The sequence below is a fragment of the Vespa mandarinia genome, chromosome 8 (genome assembly GCF_050613455.1).
Source record: "Vespa mandarinia isolate Hongniang chromosome 8, ASM5061345v1, whole genome shotgun sequence".
NCBI classification, from domain to species: Eukaryota; Metazoa; Arthropoda; class Insecta; order Hymenoptera; family Vespidae; genus Vespa; species Vespa mandarinia.
The window spans coordinates 945566-960853 of NC_140817.1; the positions used below are offsets into that span (position 1 = coordinate 945566).

A 15288-nucleotide genomic window follows, 5' to 3' on the forward strand; every position below is an offset into this window, starting at 1 on the left:
CTCTCTCTCTCTCTCTGTCTCTCTCTCTCATATGAAAAGACACGCAAGAGTAGGCGGTTAAAATGAAAGTCCCAGTATGATATTTCATTTGGAGAAAGGTCAAGTGGTTTTTTGTTAAACGAATGCTTTTTCATTTGATCGTCGGGCAAAGTGGACTTTGAGATTTATTTTTTTTTTTTTTTTTTGTTTTTTTTTTGAAGAGCAACATTGCTTCAACTTTTTCAAGCCGAAAAAATATCGTATTGCATATTAGACGAGATAAGACAATCGAACTCGAGTAAGGGCATATGATAAAGATATAATCTGTAAAAGGTATAAAATATGAAATAGTCGGGAAGAACGAAACGATGAATAGTTTTGCCTGGCTTCACGAATCAACATCGGGAGAATCAAGAATTAGCATTGTAAGAACATTTCTACATGACTCCTTGGAAGGTATCCAAAGGCATTGAAAATCTTTAATAGCGAGCGCACGTAAAGTGTATGTCACTCGAAAATTATGTGACGAAGAACTTATGTCCCTAAAGTTAAAACTTCTACTTTCGTTGGTAATAAGAAATTTCCTTGAAACTTTTCTTTCACCGAGACACATTAAATACCAATCAACGTTTCAGGGTTGATAACGTTAATCCACAATTTTCTTCTGCAGTTTCGAAGATGAGAGACATAATTATGGTCGTTATGACATTCAACTAAACGTTTAGTTTGCTCAATAGACCGTAGACATTATTAGGAAACTGACAAATTCATTTGATTTCGTCTGATAAATTAATGACTTTGGAACGTCGTTGGAAATGAATCCTGACAGATTTCTAAAGTGCACAGTTTTCGAGTGACGTTCCATTAAAAAGGGTTCTCCCATCTTCGTAAGGACCGATGAAAAATTTTATTGTCAAGTAGACAGGGAGACAGTCCTTCGGGAAAGTTTTTACAAAATATCAACGTTAATACCGATGTCGGTAAAGCGTCGAAACGTTTGGGATTAACATAGCCGGCTATTAATCGAGTAACTTGACAAGCAACGTCCGTTTAGCCGAAATGATCTTAATCCGCTTAAAACCGCTTTAAAACCGAGCCAAGGAGGAGAAACGTTTTCACTGATTCGAGCTTTTCGAAGCGCACTCGCATTGATTTAACTTTGAAAAGTCAAATATTTTCACTGTAAATCCACGAAATTGGTGCAACATCCTCTCATTTTTAACATTATTTTTTTTCATCGCTCGGGTGAGTCAATTTTTTTTTGCATTTAATTCGATTAAAAAATAATACGTATTTTTTCGACGTATTATTCGACGTGTGACTAATTTTTGTTTTGTAATTTTTTCTTTTGTTTTTCTTTTCATTTTTTGACGTTTGAAAAGAGACTAAAAAAGAAAAAGATGCCCAGTCAAAACGCATACTTTACGCGCGAGACTTTTACGGTTGTGTTTCCAGGAGGGCGATCTGGATTTAGAATTGCGTCGAGCGAAGTTTTATTCGAGAGGTTCGCCTTTCATGTATCTCTTTCCCTCTCTCTCTCTCCTTTTTCTCGCAATGAGTCAGTGAGTCGGTACGTTTAGACGAGTCACTTCACGGAGAGATAGAGCATGCGTTTCGATTGCAATAAAACGTGACGATCTATACGTCTCTTTTTCTTCGTTGTATGTACACAATAGTAGATGTTTGTATGGTGTACACTTACGAGAGTTTTAACATAGTAGATCGCAATAAAAATGATACCTCTCACAATCGGTGGATGGTACCATTCACCGTTTACTCTAGAGCGACAATAGCCATATGCGAGGCACACGTGCGTTTATACGCGGAAACCATCATAGATTTTATGATAATAATCACCCGGATTCATGATTATTCTATCATGCACGTACAAAGTACGTATATATATTCAGCTTCCTTTTTTTTTTCTTTTTTTTTTTTTTTTGTAGGAAATATGAATCACGTTTTATACGTACTTTTTATTTGTTAATCTCTTGTAAATGCGTATATATATTTGTAAATGCAAAATGATTTTTCTTTCTTTCTTCTTTTTTTTTTTTTTTTTTTTTCTTTTTTCCTTCTTAGAAACGCACGAGTAAAGATGCATTTGCGATTGTAACGCACAAGGGCACTTACCTCTCGAGTAAGAGAAATTACTCGAGCGGCTCCTACCGATATCGCCGTATTGTCCGCGTGAATCGCTGGCACATTGTGTTAGTTAAACAATGAAGGAGGCTACGTAAGTAGGTACTCACGTATTTATACAAACGTAAGTACCGTTGTAATTAAAGAGACTCGACGGTAGTACCGTTGGCATTGCATTGTCCTCGAGTTAACGTCGACTTTGAAGTAAGGAGAACGCGACTCCTTCCTTCCACGCTTTCCTCCGCTTGAAAAAATGTTAATTTAACCCGTGGGAAAACGGAAGTGACGACAAGAATGATGTGTATTTTGTAACACATGCGAGTGTCATATAGAAATATTAACAAATAATTTTCGAACAAAGTATACTTATATTGTCGTTTAAAGTTCTTCATTAAAGATAGTACATATGTAGTTCTATATGCAATACAATATGTGAGGTGTAATTTGGCACGAAAAAGAAACAAAGAGAGAGAGAGAGAGAGAGACAGAGAGAGGGAAAACGTTCGAGTTTAAATACCACACCATTTTAGTTTATTAGTGACTCCAAACTGCATTCAATGCGACCGCATGCTCATTGTCGTTGCAGGTTATTGCAAAGTCAATACGTGCCACGACCTAGGAATTATACTTATTTAGGCACAAACGTGCCACGTAAGACAAACGTAGTACTGCACACGACTTCCTGACGGAATAAATATATATCTGCACACATAGATAAATGTCTGTACAAATGTCTATGTATCGATGCTACTTACAGAGAATGTCGTATTATATTTTTCTGCAGTGCATCTAAAAGATTCGTACGTACATACATATACCTGTATATATATAAGTATAGATAGATATTATACGTGGATATGTACCTATAGTTATAGATATCAAATAAATTTCAACATTATATCATTGCCAAAACGTAGTTCGAATCACGAGTGCTATTTTTCCCCTTCCCTAAAAGCATCTATAGGCCGTCCTATTAAAATTCGACCGATTCGTCTCCAAGTTTTTCGAATTCATCTTATATTTTACTTTTTATTTTCTTTCTTTTCTCTTTCATTTTTTTTTTTTTTAATTATTTTTTCACATCTTCCGATTGATATTCCTCGCAGGGAGAATATAAAGTCAGGAACATCGTTAGGATACTTCGAGGTAAATAGAGATGGAACCTCATTCGTCGTTCATAGAGGTCAACATACATATATATATATATATTTATATATATATATATATATATATATATATATATAAAATATCCAGCTATGTTTGCTCCGACAACATTTGCGGAGGAAGCATTGGATCGTCGATATATGGGTCATTGCCGAATGATCCTTTTTTCATTCCGCATGCGGAAACTTCGAAACGAGCATCGACAGTTTGAAAATCTAATATCTCATTTATATACATGTGCTATATATATATATATATATATATATGTATATATAATAGTAACTTGTTTGGTTATAATCAACTTTTATTTTAAGGGAAAATCGTAGGTAGAAACATTTCCCACGATGGAACGGAAGTAAGATAAATGTGTACGCGAGTTAAATCGATGTTCCATTCGGTTCTACAGCTTCATGCCGTACCGAAAGAAGGTCTTACAGTATTTTTCTATTATATTTGTATATAACCGTATAACTTCCTACGCCGATCGTATTCAAGTTTCTCCTTTTTATTCGATGCATTCCGCATAACAACGTGAAAGTCGTTCAGGTTGACATTTCGTCCTCGGCGACAACGATGGCGATAGAATTCAATTGCACGCGATTTTATTCGGTAAGAATTCGTTCGTATCAATTTTGAACATATCCGAAAGGACACATTTACATTTTTTTCCTTTCACCAGCGAAGATTCTGATCGACGGAATTGATAACAAAAAAAAACCCCAAAAAAAGAATATATATATATATATATATATATATATATATATATATACACACACCTACTACATATATTATCCGATTGTCACAGTATTTTAAACCTCTAACATGGGACAAGCGGGTTATATTTTAAAGTCGAAGAAACTTAAGTAATCGATCAAACAGGAAGGTTCGAACCCATCGCAGAGGTCACCGAGTCCAATTCTCGAATCGAGTCTATCCCAATGATGGGTACAGAGCCTATGGCCAAAGCGTGCATCTATTTCTCTTTCCTTTCTCCTCCCACAGTTCTAAACTATCAGTATACTTTCGTCCCTCCTGCCGAGCAGATCGAATGATCCCTCGCGTGTTGGAAGGTCTTCAAGTTCCGTACGATGGGTTGGGCAGTAGGTCAACCCTTTCGACCGTGCGAGCAAGCCGCAGCCTGCACGAAATCCCACTGCAACGCCATATTTCAACTTCTCGCCGATTCCCGGTCTATCCGCCTACTCCCTCCTTTCCTCTCCTACACTTTTCCACCCTAAGCTTCCCTCCTCCCCCTTCCACCACCTCCTCCTTCCCAACGCTAAGAAACTTTTTGATCGGCATTAACAAATCTCCGATCTATTTTCTTCCATTTCAAATGCATTCGTTCGTGCATCATTGTTACATCCTTTTGACTATGCGATAATATTTATCCATTCGTTTAAAAACTTTTCTATCGTTTGAAAATGTTCTCATTAAACTCGAACTTATTAAGTTCAATGCAAAAACGTTTAGGGAACGTCTGAACTCTAAAAGATCCGAAGAGATTATTAGACCACAACGAGATGCACGAGAACGATTCATAATTAGCCTCGACGCTGTCCGAACAAAGTCGAGCTCCGTTAAATCTGACCTCGCCAAAGAGAGAGAAAGAGAGAAGAACGGCATGCAGATTACTCTTTGGTTTAATAACGCGTTGTTCTCCGTTACTTAACAACACCGAACGATCGATTAAACTAGCGCCAACTTTCGAAATGTCATCACTTCGTCGTTCTCTTAAAATGTTTCCGACGTTAAACGAAGTTATTTATCTCAAAAAAAGAAAAAAAAAAAAAAGGACAAAGCAACGGCAATAACTAACTCAATTACCGATTTCTAGGATTCATTTATTCACGAAGAATGTTAATTAATTAGAAGTCACGCGTGGTTGTCTTTCGTAATTTTTTCTTTATATATATATATATATATATATATATATAAAATTTATTTTTCTCAGTAAAATAAATAAAAATGAATTAGCACTCGCGGAAAAACTTCGAGGGAGGAAAGAAAAAATATAACGGGATGTCTCCTCATTGGTAGAAATGATCTTTGCGCATTGTACATGCGCGCACAGTACGAGAGAAAAAAAAGAGAGAGAAGAAGGATTAATATCGGCGATGCTCGAATTACTTTAAACGAGACTACGACAAAGGCGGGCTCGATCCGGCCGAGGATATAGCAGAGTGCACGACGAGCTCGTACTTATTTCCGGAACGCTGTCCTTTTTCTCTCGTTACGAGGACGGAATTACATACTCGAGCGAACGAACGCGCGAGCCCGCGAAACGGTGAAATTTATTTCACGGCTTCTGCTACGTGCTTTCCCTCTCGCTGACAAGACTCCGTTTCGTCCGGGACCTCGTTCGATCTTTCTTTTTCTCTCTCTTTTTTTTTTTTTTTTTTTTTTTTTTTTTTTTTTTTTAATTTTTTCATTCATTTTTCTTTCTCTCTGTCTCTCTCTCTCTCTCTCTTTTGCAATTTCTTTTTTACCTTTACTTACTCGTAATAACTATCATAATCTATCGCTCTCATTCGTCTATCTATTCCTTCGGTATATTATGTTTCATTTGATATTAGAAAGTGCAAAAAATTCGATTAATCTTAATTCATCTTATCTGTTTGCAGAACATATTTCAATTAATTATGGTTATTATTCGTTCGATTCGGTATTATTTAAACGCTACTTTGGTATATATTTATATTAAATAATATCGTCAGTATTTATAATGGAATATCAGTAATCCTATATCAATTTAGACGCAAAACAGATGCAACAATTAATATGTAATTATTTACACCGACTGAAAATATTCATATATATGTGTGTGTCTGTGTATGCATTGACTATTTATTTTACAAAATACTTGGAATTAATTAATGAAATACTGATCAAATAAATTGAATTTAAGTGATTAATTGTATCCAGCATTTCTTTGAAACTGATTGATGACTCAACAAAATAGGAGAAACAAAACAAAAAATATCTTTCGAAGATTCTCCAAAGCACTTGGAGATGATTCCAAGTCACTTGTAATTTTATTTTTATTTTTTCTCTCTCTCTCTCTCTCTTTCTCTCCCCTCCCCTTCTTCTGTCTGCTTGTCCTTCTCTGGCTTCGAAGAATTTTTTCGAGAAAATCCCCTCGCTATCTCCCCTCCTTCTTATCCAATTCGAAGATTTTTCAAGTATATCGTATAAGTTTCCCTATGATACCCTCCGGCTGGACTTAGCGTTTCGAAGTCGTCGGATAATTTCAGAGTGTCCTCGTTTCGACGATGATGATCAGCCGGAATTTTCTGGAATAATCCGAGGAAGCTGAGAGTTTAGAGCTACTCGTTCTATAACATATACCTACATCTCTAAGATTTTAGAAATTATTCGTCAAAATATTTTGCGAATTTCGAAAAGATGACAAATATGCATTACACGAGTCTCCATATCTGTTACGTTTTGTTACATCTCGTTGGGCATCTTGTTTATTTCATTTTTCACGATTAAATCAATTTATGGATGTAACATACAATTATATAAATCATAGCGTTTCATTCTTTAAAATCTTTATCCGCAGGAATTTCACGTATAATAATTTAAAATAATATTATGATTAATGGGAAAAAATTTTCAATCTATATTCTTTATTCTCTTTTTCCCTTCAGCAATTGTGAAAATATTGATTTAATCGGTTTATTATAAAATTATTATCATCGGACCAACGAAGTTATCACGCGTTATCGAAATTTTCTAATCGGGAAGAGACATTTCTTTTGACAAATTTTCGTAAAAGGATTGAGCTATCGATCGACACGTCAATTACGAAAAGAGAAAGTATAGACATAGTTAATTAAAATTAGATACGCGTTCGCATGAAATGCGCGTTACATAATGATCATCTGTAAATTACGTTTTCAAATAATGTTACAAAATTTTTCACCGACAAAACCTCTCTTTCTCTCTCCCCCTTGAGCTCGGTTATTCCAATAGGTAATACTTTCTTATTAATATACAGAGAAAGAACTTAACACGTTACGTCATTTCATATGAATTTATCGTATCGCGAATTTATACATATCGAAATTAATCGGTATAATATATGGAAATGAGAAGAAGGAAATATTAAAAAAAGTTCGATAAGTTATAAGGTAAGAAGTATAAAAATGTTAATTTGATTGAGTCGACATGTTCGAACTTTAATATTTTTCGATCGACGACGTAAAGATATGACCGACTTCCTTACTCGTATGTTTACACGGGAAAAAAAAGTCTTTCGTCGCAATACTTGTCGTATTGCGGATCGATCGACAGGTCTTAGCGATAAGTACAGGATGTATCTCATAAATATATAGCGAAATCGTCGTATAAGGAGTCTCCCTGACTTTGAACCACGTCGCAGTTTTCTCTTTTTCTCTTTCTCTCACATACTCGCGCTATCTAATACACATTAGTCTCTATACTCGTCAGCCTTGCTTTTCTTCAATTTTTCATTGGAAGAAAATCAAGGACGTTAGGGATCGATAATAGAACCGGAACATAACGTTTAAAAAAAAAGATATGCGCTTAAACCGGTTGCTTCCTCGTTCGATAAAACAAATAACATTATTTTGTATTTAAGAACAAATGGAAGAAGGTATTAAGGATGATTCTCTTGAATGAGATTAATTGGATAAAGGACTCGAAGGTAGGATCCGTGAAATCGTTCCTTCTTAGAGATAATTGATCGTGAATAATCGAACTATAGAAAATGATATCGCGCTGATGAGAATCGACTAAGGATAAGACAAGAATCGCGAGTTTCAACGACGAAAGATCGTCGGTATCGTATGCGTCTATTCGAAACTTTAATTGGCCTCGAATTAATTAATGAACTGCGTCTCATGACGTGTTACACATCCGCAAGGACTAGTATATCTAAATTGTATGTGTCTGTGTATGTGTATGTTGTCTGTGTTCGTTCGTTTGTGTTTTTATAGAGAACGAATTTTACATAACAGGAACGTTTGCGCAAGTCGATTCGGAATACTCGATCCTCGATACATTTCTTAGAAAAATGCAATAATATTAATTGACAGCTTGCTCGTTCGTTCGTACGTACTCTCGAAGAAAATATTTATTTTAAATAGATTTATTAGTTTACCGTGCATTTCCATTGATAACTCTAGCAAGGAGATAATGTGCATATTGCATTTATCTCGTTGATAAAAGAAAATAAATATAATTTAAACGAAGATAAAGAAGAGAAAGGAAAAATGGCGAACGGAAATGCGAAGAACTATGTCGTTAATTTGTATTTTTTATCGCTCTCAATAGAAAGTTCATTGTATCTATCTGTCTCTTTCTTTCTCTTCCTCTCTCTCTCTTTCTCTCTCTCTCTCTCTCTCTCTCTCTCTTTCTCTCTCTCTCTCTCTCTCTCTCTCTTTCGTTTATTCGCTCTTTTTTGCTCCTTTGCTCTTTCGTTGCGTTACGCTTCTCGAATCGCTTTTATGAGAATGATTTTTATCTCGTTTCGTTGAGTTATGATCATTGCCATTTATTAAAGGAAAGAGACACGTAATTGTAATATCTCTATTTATAATTGAGTACACAATTTTTGGAAACTGTGCATACAAACACACACATGCGCTCTCTCTTTCTCTCTCTCTCTCTTTCATACACATAGTGTAGGGTAGACGCGTTATCTCTAGTTATCTCATTGAAAAAGATAAGGAAAACAAGCTGCTCATACAATTTCTAGGGCCCACGTTTATCGACCGGCCCTGACCTTCCGAGGCAGGTTCGTTGAACCGTTGGATCCAGAGAGATGTCAATTGATCACACGGTTGGACAAAGCTGTGTCGATCTAGTTGTACACTATATATAATATATATATTATATATATATAATATATATATATACATACATATATCTACGTCTTACCTTTCTGTAAGACGATTCGTCCGTTATGTATGTACGTAAGTACGTTTCGTTGCATCCATCTGGATGATGACACCAGATTGAAAAAGAAAATATCATCCTTTTAAATACGATGAGTCTTCGAAAGTCGAAAAGATTTATCAATCAAAATTACAATATTATTTGCTTTTTAAATAAAAAAAAAAAAAAAAGAAAAAAAAGAGAATGATTTATAATCATCGAAAAATTCATATGAACTTTTATCGTTACTCTGAATTTCTGTACGTAATTAAGTTCAAAATCCTTTTTGAAAAGAAATGAAAAGAAAAAAAGAAAAAATATCAAAGTGATTTGTCAGAAAAAGGAAGCTATTTTTCACGGTTAATAGATTTCCATTTTTCTGTCGATTAATTAAAGAGAGGATTTATTAAGTTCGATTAGTTGGAAATTTGTGCAGATAAGGGAAACGCGTTGTTAATCGAGAGAGTTTCGCGCGCCCGTGCGCACGCGAAATGAACGTGATGCCTTCGGGGCATCATCATCATCATCATCATCATCATCAACAACAACAATAACAAAGAGAGAGAGAGAGAGAGCTATGACCGTAGGCTTCGAATATTATGTCACGCATTAGACGATGAAGCCATGTAACACGGAGACGTAATCGCTGAGAAATCCGGTAACCGACTTTCACGTTTACACGCTTCTATACATTTTCATTGGACTTGGATCGAAAAATCGATTGATTTCATTCACAAATTTTATCGCATTAAATGATCGATTTTACAAATATTTTATTTTTTTTTTTTTTTTTTTTTTTTTTTTTTTTTTCTATTTTTTTTTTTTTTTTTTCTATTTTCATTATAATTCATCGTCATCGTTAATTATTATTGTTTTTTTTAGAGGTCAGAGGCACCACCAGAGCACTATGCAGTTGAACTCGTAATAGTCGGACCGACTTAAAGGAATAAGGGAAGAGGAAAAGGAAGTGGTCGGGGAAAGTGGCGATAGATGATACAAAAAATGGCATCCACCAGTGGACACAAGAGGAACGGTTCAAGTTCGAGCATGTTCGCTCACAAGCGAACCGAATCCGGAGGTGGCTTCATCGGTCACAAACGATCCGAAAGCGGTCACAAACGGGCCGAAAGCATATCCAGTGCCTTTGGCCACAAACGTTCCGAGAGTGGCCACAAAAGGAACGAGAGTGGTGGTGGTTTTGGTCATAAAAGGTGATTATATATATGTATATATATATATATACACATTCTATGAATCCTTTATTTTTAATCCATAGGCGATTAGAGAAATAAAAACGGTAAAAAAAATAAAAAAGGAAAAAGTCCTTTTGACGTAGATTTGTAGAACCTTACGAGAACACGCCGTGTCTCTCCCCTCTTTTACTCTCCCCCCAGGGGGGCGTGCCCAAGTGATTTTGAATAATCGAAAGAGATCTCTAACGAATACCTGGAGCGCGCAACCATAGAAAAAAACTACTACTTTTACTACTACCACTATTACTAAGGCCATTTTTTTATACACCACTGCTCGGCTATTTTTAATCGATTCGAACGAATAAACGCACAATACTTTTTGCAAATTTGCCCGTGCGAACATTAATCCGATCGATCGATGTCGTTGCATTTCGCTTTAACGAATCTACGAATAAACGAATCGTAAAAAGGTTGACATACGAAATTACTTCGTTCCGATAAACGGTAAAGCTTTTTGAGCATTAAATCATTCGTGCCAAAGAGTAATTGATCTCTTTTTTCTCTTCTTCTTCTTCATTGTTTTTTTATATTATTATTGTTGTTATTATTATTATTATTATTATTACTTTTTTTTTTTCTTTTTTTTTTTTTAATACATCGACCAAAAGAAATTAATTTATTCGTCGCAAATATTTCGCTGAGTCGGACACTCACATTTGAAAAAACGATACCAAGGAAAAAAATAAAACGAAAAAAGTATCTTCTATATATATATATATCCTGTTATGTATATATATATATATATATATATATATATATATATATATCCTGTTAGCAAATAAATATCATATCGTACTCTCAACGCTCGTTCGTATAAAGCTAATCCAAATAAGGCACCGCTTAATTACATTCGATTGGAATATTCGTCGGAGCAAAGATCCGACGTCCGAGTACGTCCTAGGTCATATGTCTTTTTTTTTAGGTCATCGTCCATTCCCGGTTAGAGTTCTATTCGTCTTAGAATTTGTTCTATGATTTATGTAACGACTTTGAGAAAAAGGAAATGAGCATTTTAAAGTCATATGAGAAAACGTTTTACTCTTACGTCCTCCGTTCGGTTATGTGATCACGTTTTCTTTTTCTTCTTCTTCTTCTTCTTCTACTTCTATTTCTTCTTCTTCATCTTCTTTTTTCACGCGATGCAATTCTTTATGAGAGAAATAAGAAAAAAGAAATAGAAACGAAAGCACGTGACGATGTTTCATAGCGAGTTTAGAAAATCGTCAACTGGATACGTATTTTCTCGTAGAAAAAGTTTCGTCGTTGTTGGAAGACTAGGATACTCTTATTACCCTGGCAGAGGTAATACGATCCTTTGGTCGAGGGGAGTCTTGCATGAGATCCATGTGAAACATGGTTAAAGTCTTACCAGACAAGTCTATTCCAACGAGAAAGGGTGTCCTGTCCATAGACTATTCACCTTTCTTTAGTTTCCGCAAGGTAATCGATACCAACGAAGGTCTAGTAAATTTTCAAGCATCTTCTTTTTCCTTTTCTTTTTTTTCCTTTCCTTTAGTTTTTCTCTTAAAATAAAAATTATTACGTAAATAGATCGTCGATAAGTTCGGGCAATAACGTTATTACGTCCATTATCGTGACATCACGAGAATATCGTTATCGTTAAGCTAATTTTCAATTAACGTAGTGCAAAAATATCCTTCAGGTCCGAGTCCGGTAGCAATTATCACGCGGGACATCGAAGGAACGAGAGCATGTATGCCATGACAGGACTGTACGCTGAAAGTGCTGGCACGGGAACCGATGAAAACGCGGATCCTTTGCAACCAAGCGGTAGCAGACTGACTCATGATACCGTAATAAGATGTCACAGTAGAAATCCAAGTTCCGGCCTTGTGGATCATAGGTGAGTACATCAAATTGATTTTTATTTTATTCATGTATCGTATCACGCAACCCATAACGATCCTCTTTATTGATTAACAATGTATTTAAAAGAAAAGAAAAAAAAAAAAAAGAAAAAGAAAAGAGGAAAAGAAAATCGCATTAAATGATTCACGAAAAAGAAAGAATGAGAGAAATTAATTGTTAAAATACAAGTATGTTAAAGCTAGAAGAAAATTCCACTATTTTATACGAGCACGTTCTCGTGATAAAACGTCAGAAACTTCGTCAACAATATATCGTGTTAATCGTAGGAGTTTACATATATGAGCGTGCAATTTTTTCTTTCTCTCTCTCTCTCTCTCTCTCTCTCTCTCTCTCTCTCTCTCTCTTTCTCTCTTTTATATTTGTTTTTGTTCATGTAAATACGCGATCGTTACGCAAGCAACTCACGCGTAAAACCACAATGTTTAATCGTTCATACATACATATATCATTGTCGTCAGTATTCATTCAAAATGTTAAACCACAGCGTAACACGAAGGGTCATGACTAATACTGTGATTAACGATTTATAATTGATATAAGTGGATTACAAAACTCTGAGAGTTCTCGTAGATAAGAAAGAGAGAAAATAAAAAGAAAAAAAACCCCTATCGAAAGATATTTTATTTTATTTATTAATTGCGCGTGGTGTCTGTTTCAAAATCATACGTAATTTTTTTCTACGTAAAAAAATTTCTCTTATCGAGAGAAAATGGATACTGAATAATTCCCATTAAAGAGATTCTGTGAATTCGATCGAAATGAAAAATGAGAGGAGTAAACGTGAACGCGTAATCGAGGACTCGCGTCACAACAGTGATGCGAGAAAGTCTTTTCCGGTGGGCTAACGAAAGAAAGATAGAAAGGATAAAGACTAAAGAAAAGGAAAAAAAAAAAAAAGAAAGAAAGAGAGAGAGACGATGACGCGGCGTCGAAGTAAGAGCATTGCGAAAGCGTTTCGAAATGTTTGCACGGGACGGAATCGCGACGTAAGACTTTCCGGATCGTAGAAAGTAAGACAACTATAGGAGCAATAACGGCAATACCATCGAGCATTACGTTTGTGTTGCTCGGTAAAACGATGCCGACCCTGACACGTATTCGCCATGTGTTTTTGTATGTGTGTACATACATACGTATATATGCGTGCGGAATAGATTTGCGGAGAATATTTTTTATCTAATTGTTCCAAGCATACTTTCGCCAATCCTTTCGGTCGATTCGAAAGAATAGTTCCTTAGATGGAAATCAGGTTAATGGTCGTATTCCGATATCCTCCAAAAGTATCTTTCAACGTCTTCTTCTTTTTCTTTTTTTCTTTTTTATAAAGAATTCTTATCTATTAAATGTTCTTTCATATTCTAAGAATTTACGTCATTGTCTTTACGATATGACGCACGAACTTTAAAAAATATACATTGATATGCATGTATAGACGGTATGATGTGTTATAATCGTTAACGATCGATATTACTTGAGCGTAATATAAACTATCTTAAAACTTAATATTAATTCTTCATGCTTTGATATAAACTATCATCTTTAAGTTCATATATATTGAAACTTTATAGATTTATGGAGATCATGATCGTTCAAATATTTTTTCAGAGACTTTATCATCAAATGTCACAGCAGGAATCCCAGTGCTTCCATGGTGGACAGGTAAAGAGAGAAAAGAATTACTAACCGATTTGAGATTTTATTCTTTTTGTTTTTTTTTTTTTTCTTCTTCTCCACTGTTTTTCTTTGTAGGACCGAAAAAGAAAGGGCTCAGACGCCACCGTTCAATCCAGACTCGAAGGACTGCGGAATTCTAAGCTGTAGGCCGGCCTTCATTCAAAGATTCGCCGGTATAAAGGTTGGTAATCGTAATTCGTTCCATGAACGAATCATCGTTTAGGCGTGACTTATTTTAAGTCACAACCCGTTACTCGTTAATTCGTCTCTTTTAACGGGTCTACGTGGATGTACATCACAAGTTTGTCGTGAGTCATCGTCTCTTACGGAATTAAAATCTTTTTATATTACTAGACGTTGCGACGAGTTACTAAAGAGCAAAGTTTTCGACGTTGAAAATTTTTCTTCGACAAATACGTATATACATATATACATATGGGTATTGTTGTAAACAACGAAATAAAAAAAAAAAAAATATATATATATATATGCATATATTTGATTTGATTTTGAATGGTTGTACGATTACAGGTGTTCGTATTCCTCCTTTCATTCCTTGTAACTCTACAACAAGCACTTAGTTCTGGTTATATCAATTCTGTGATCACAACTATTGAAAAAAGGTTTGAAATCCCGTCCAGCCTCTCGGGCCTCATTGCCAGCTCGTACGAAATAGGCAACGTCATTACTGTCATCTTTGTGAGCTATCTCGGTAGTCGCAGACATATTCCTGTTTGGATAGCCATTGGTAAATGTCTTAACGATAACTACGTTCGCTCTAGTTAATTTAATCCGTTATGTCATATCAATGTCTCTACAATAACATTAACGAATTTAGGTGCTGTTATCATGGGACTGGGATCGATGATCTTTATGGTACCGCATTTTACCGCCGAGCCTAATTTAACGACGACTTCGAACAATTCGAGCTCGGATAACATTTGCCGTGGCGTTTCGTTGCGCGAACAAGACATGGGACTCGGTAAGTTAATAGGACGGGGGGGGGGAGGGAAGGATTCAACAAAAATAGAAAAATTCGAATTTTATTATTAACAGGACGTTTGTCATCGGGTTTATCGTCGCCGCACAACAATTTGAGAGGCGACAATTGTATACAAGGATCTCCATCAAATGCTGGCCCTGTTATGCTCTTTGTGCTCGCTCAGTTATTGTTAGGTTGCGGAGGTTCTCCTCTATTTACTCTCGGTACTACTTACATAGACGATCATGTCAGACCAGAGAGTGCTTCTTTGTACATCGGTAAGCGTTCAACTAACCAGCC

General features: G+C 35.6%; 1 protein-coding gene across 3 annotated transcripts in view; it reads left to right on the forward strand.

Moving 5' to 3' along the window:
* Positions 1-15288, forward strand: part of LOC118446341 (solute carrier organic anion transporter family member 3A1-like) — a 31918-nt gene that overhangs the window by 9908 nt on the left and 6722 nt on the right. For 2 of the 3 annotated variants that reach the window (XM_035876899.2, XM_035876884.2), the window contains exons 2-8: positions 10072-10400; positions 12106-12306; positions 13938-13991; positions 14082-14187; positions 14538-14754; positions 14845-14988; positions 15063-15266. In XM_035876899.2, the coding sequence (XP_035732792.1) occupies positions 10180-10400; positions 12106-12306; positions 13938-13991; positions 14082-14187; positions 14538-14754; positions 14845-14988; positions 15063-15266 (1147 nt within the window). In that variant the 5' untranslated portion in view covers positions 10072-10179. Of the gene's footprint in view, positions 1-9749; positions 9848-10071; positions 10401-12105; positions 12307-13937; positions 13992-14081; positions 14188-14537; positions 14755-14844; positions 14989-15062; positions 15267-15288 lie in introns of those variants that run through there. The other variant, XM_035876891.2, reaches the window with a different exon arrangement.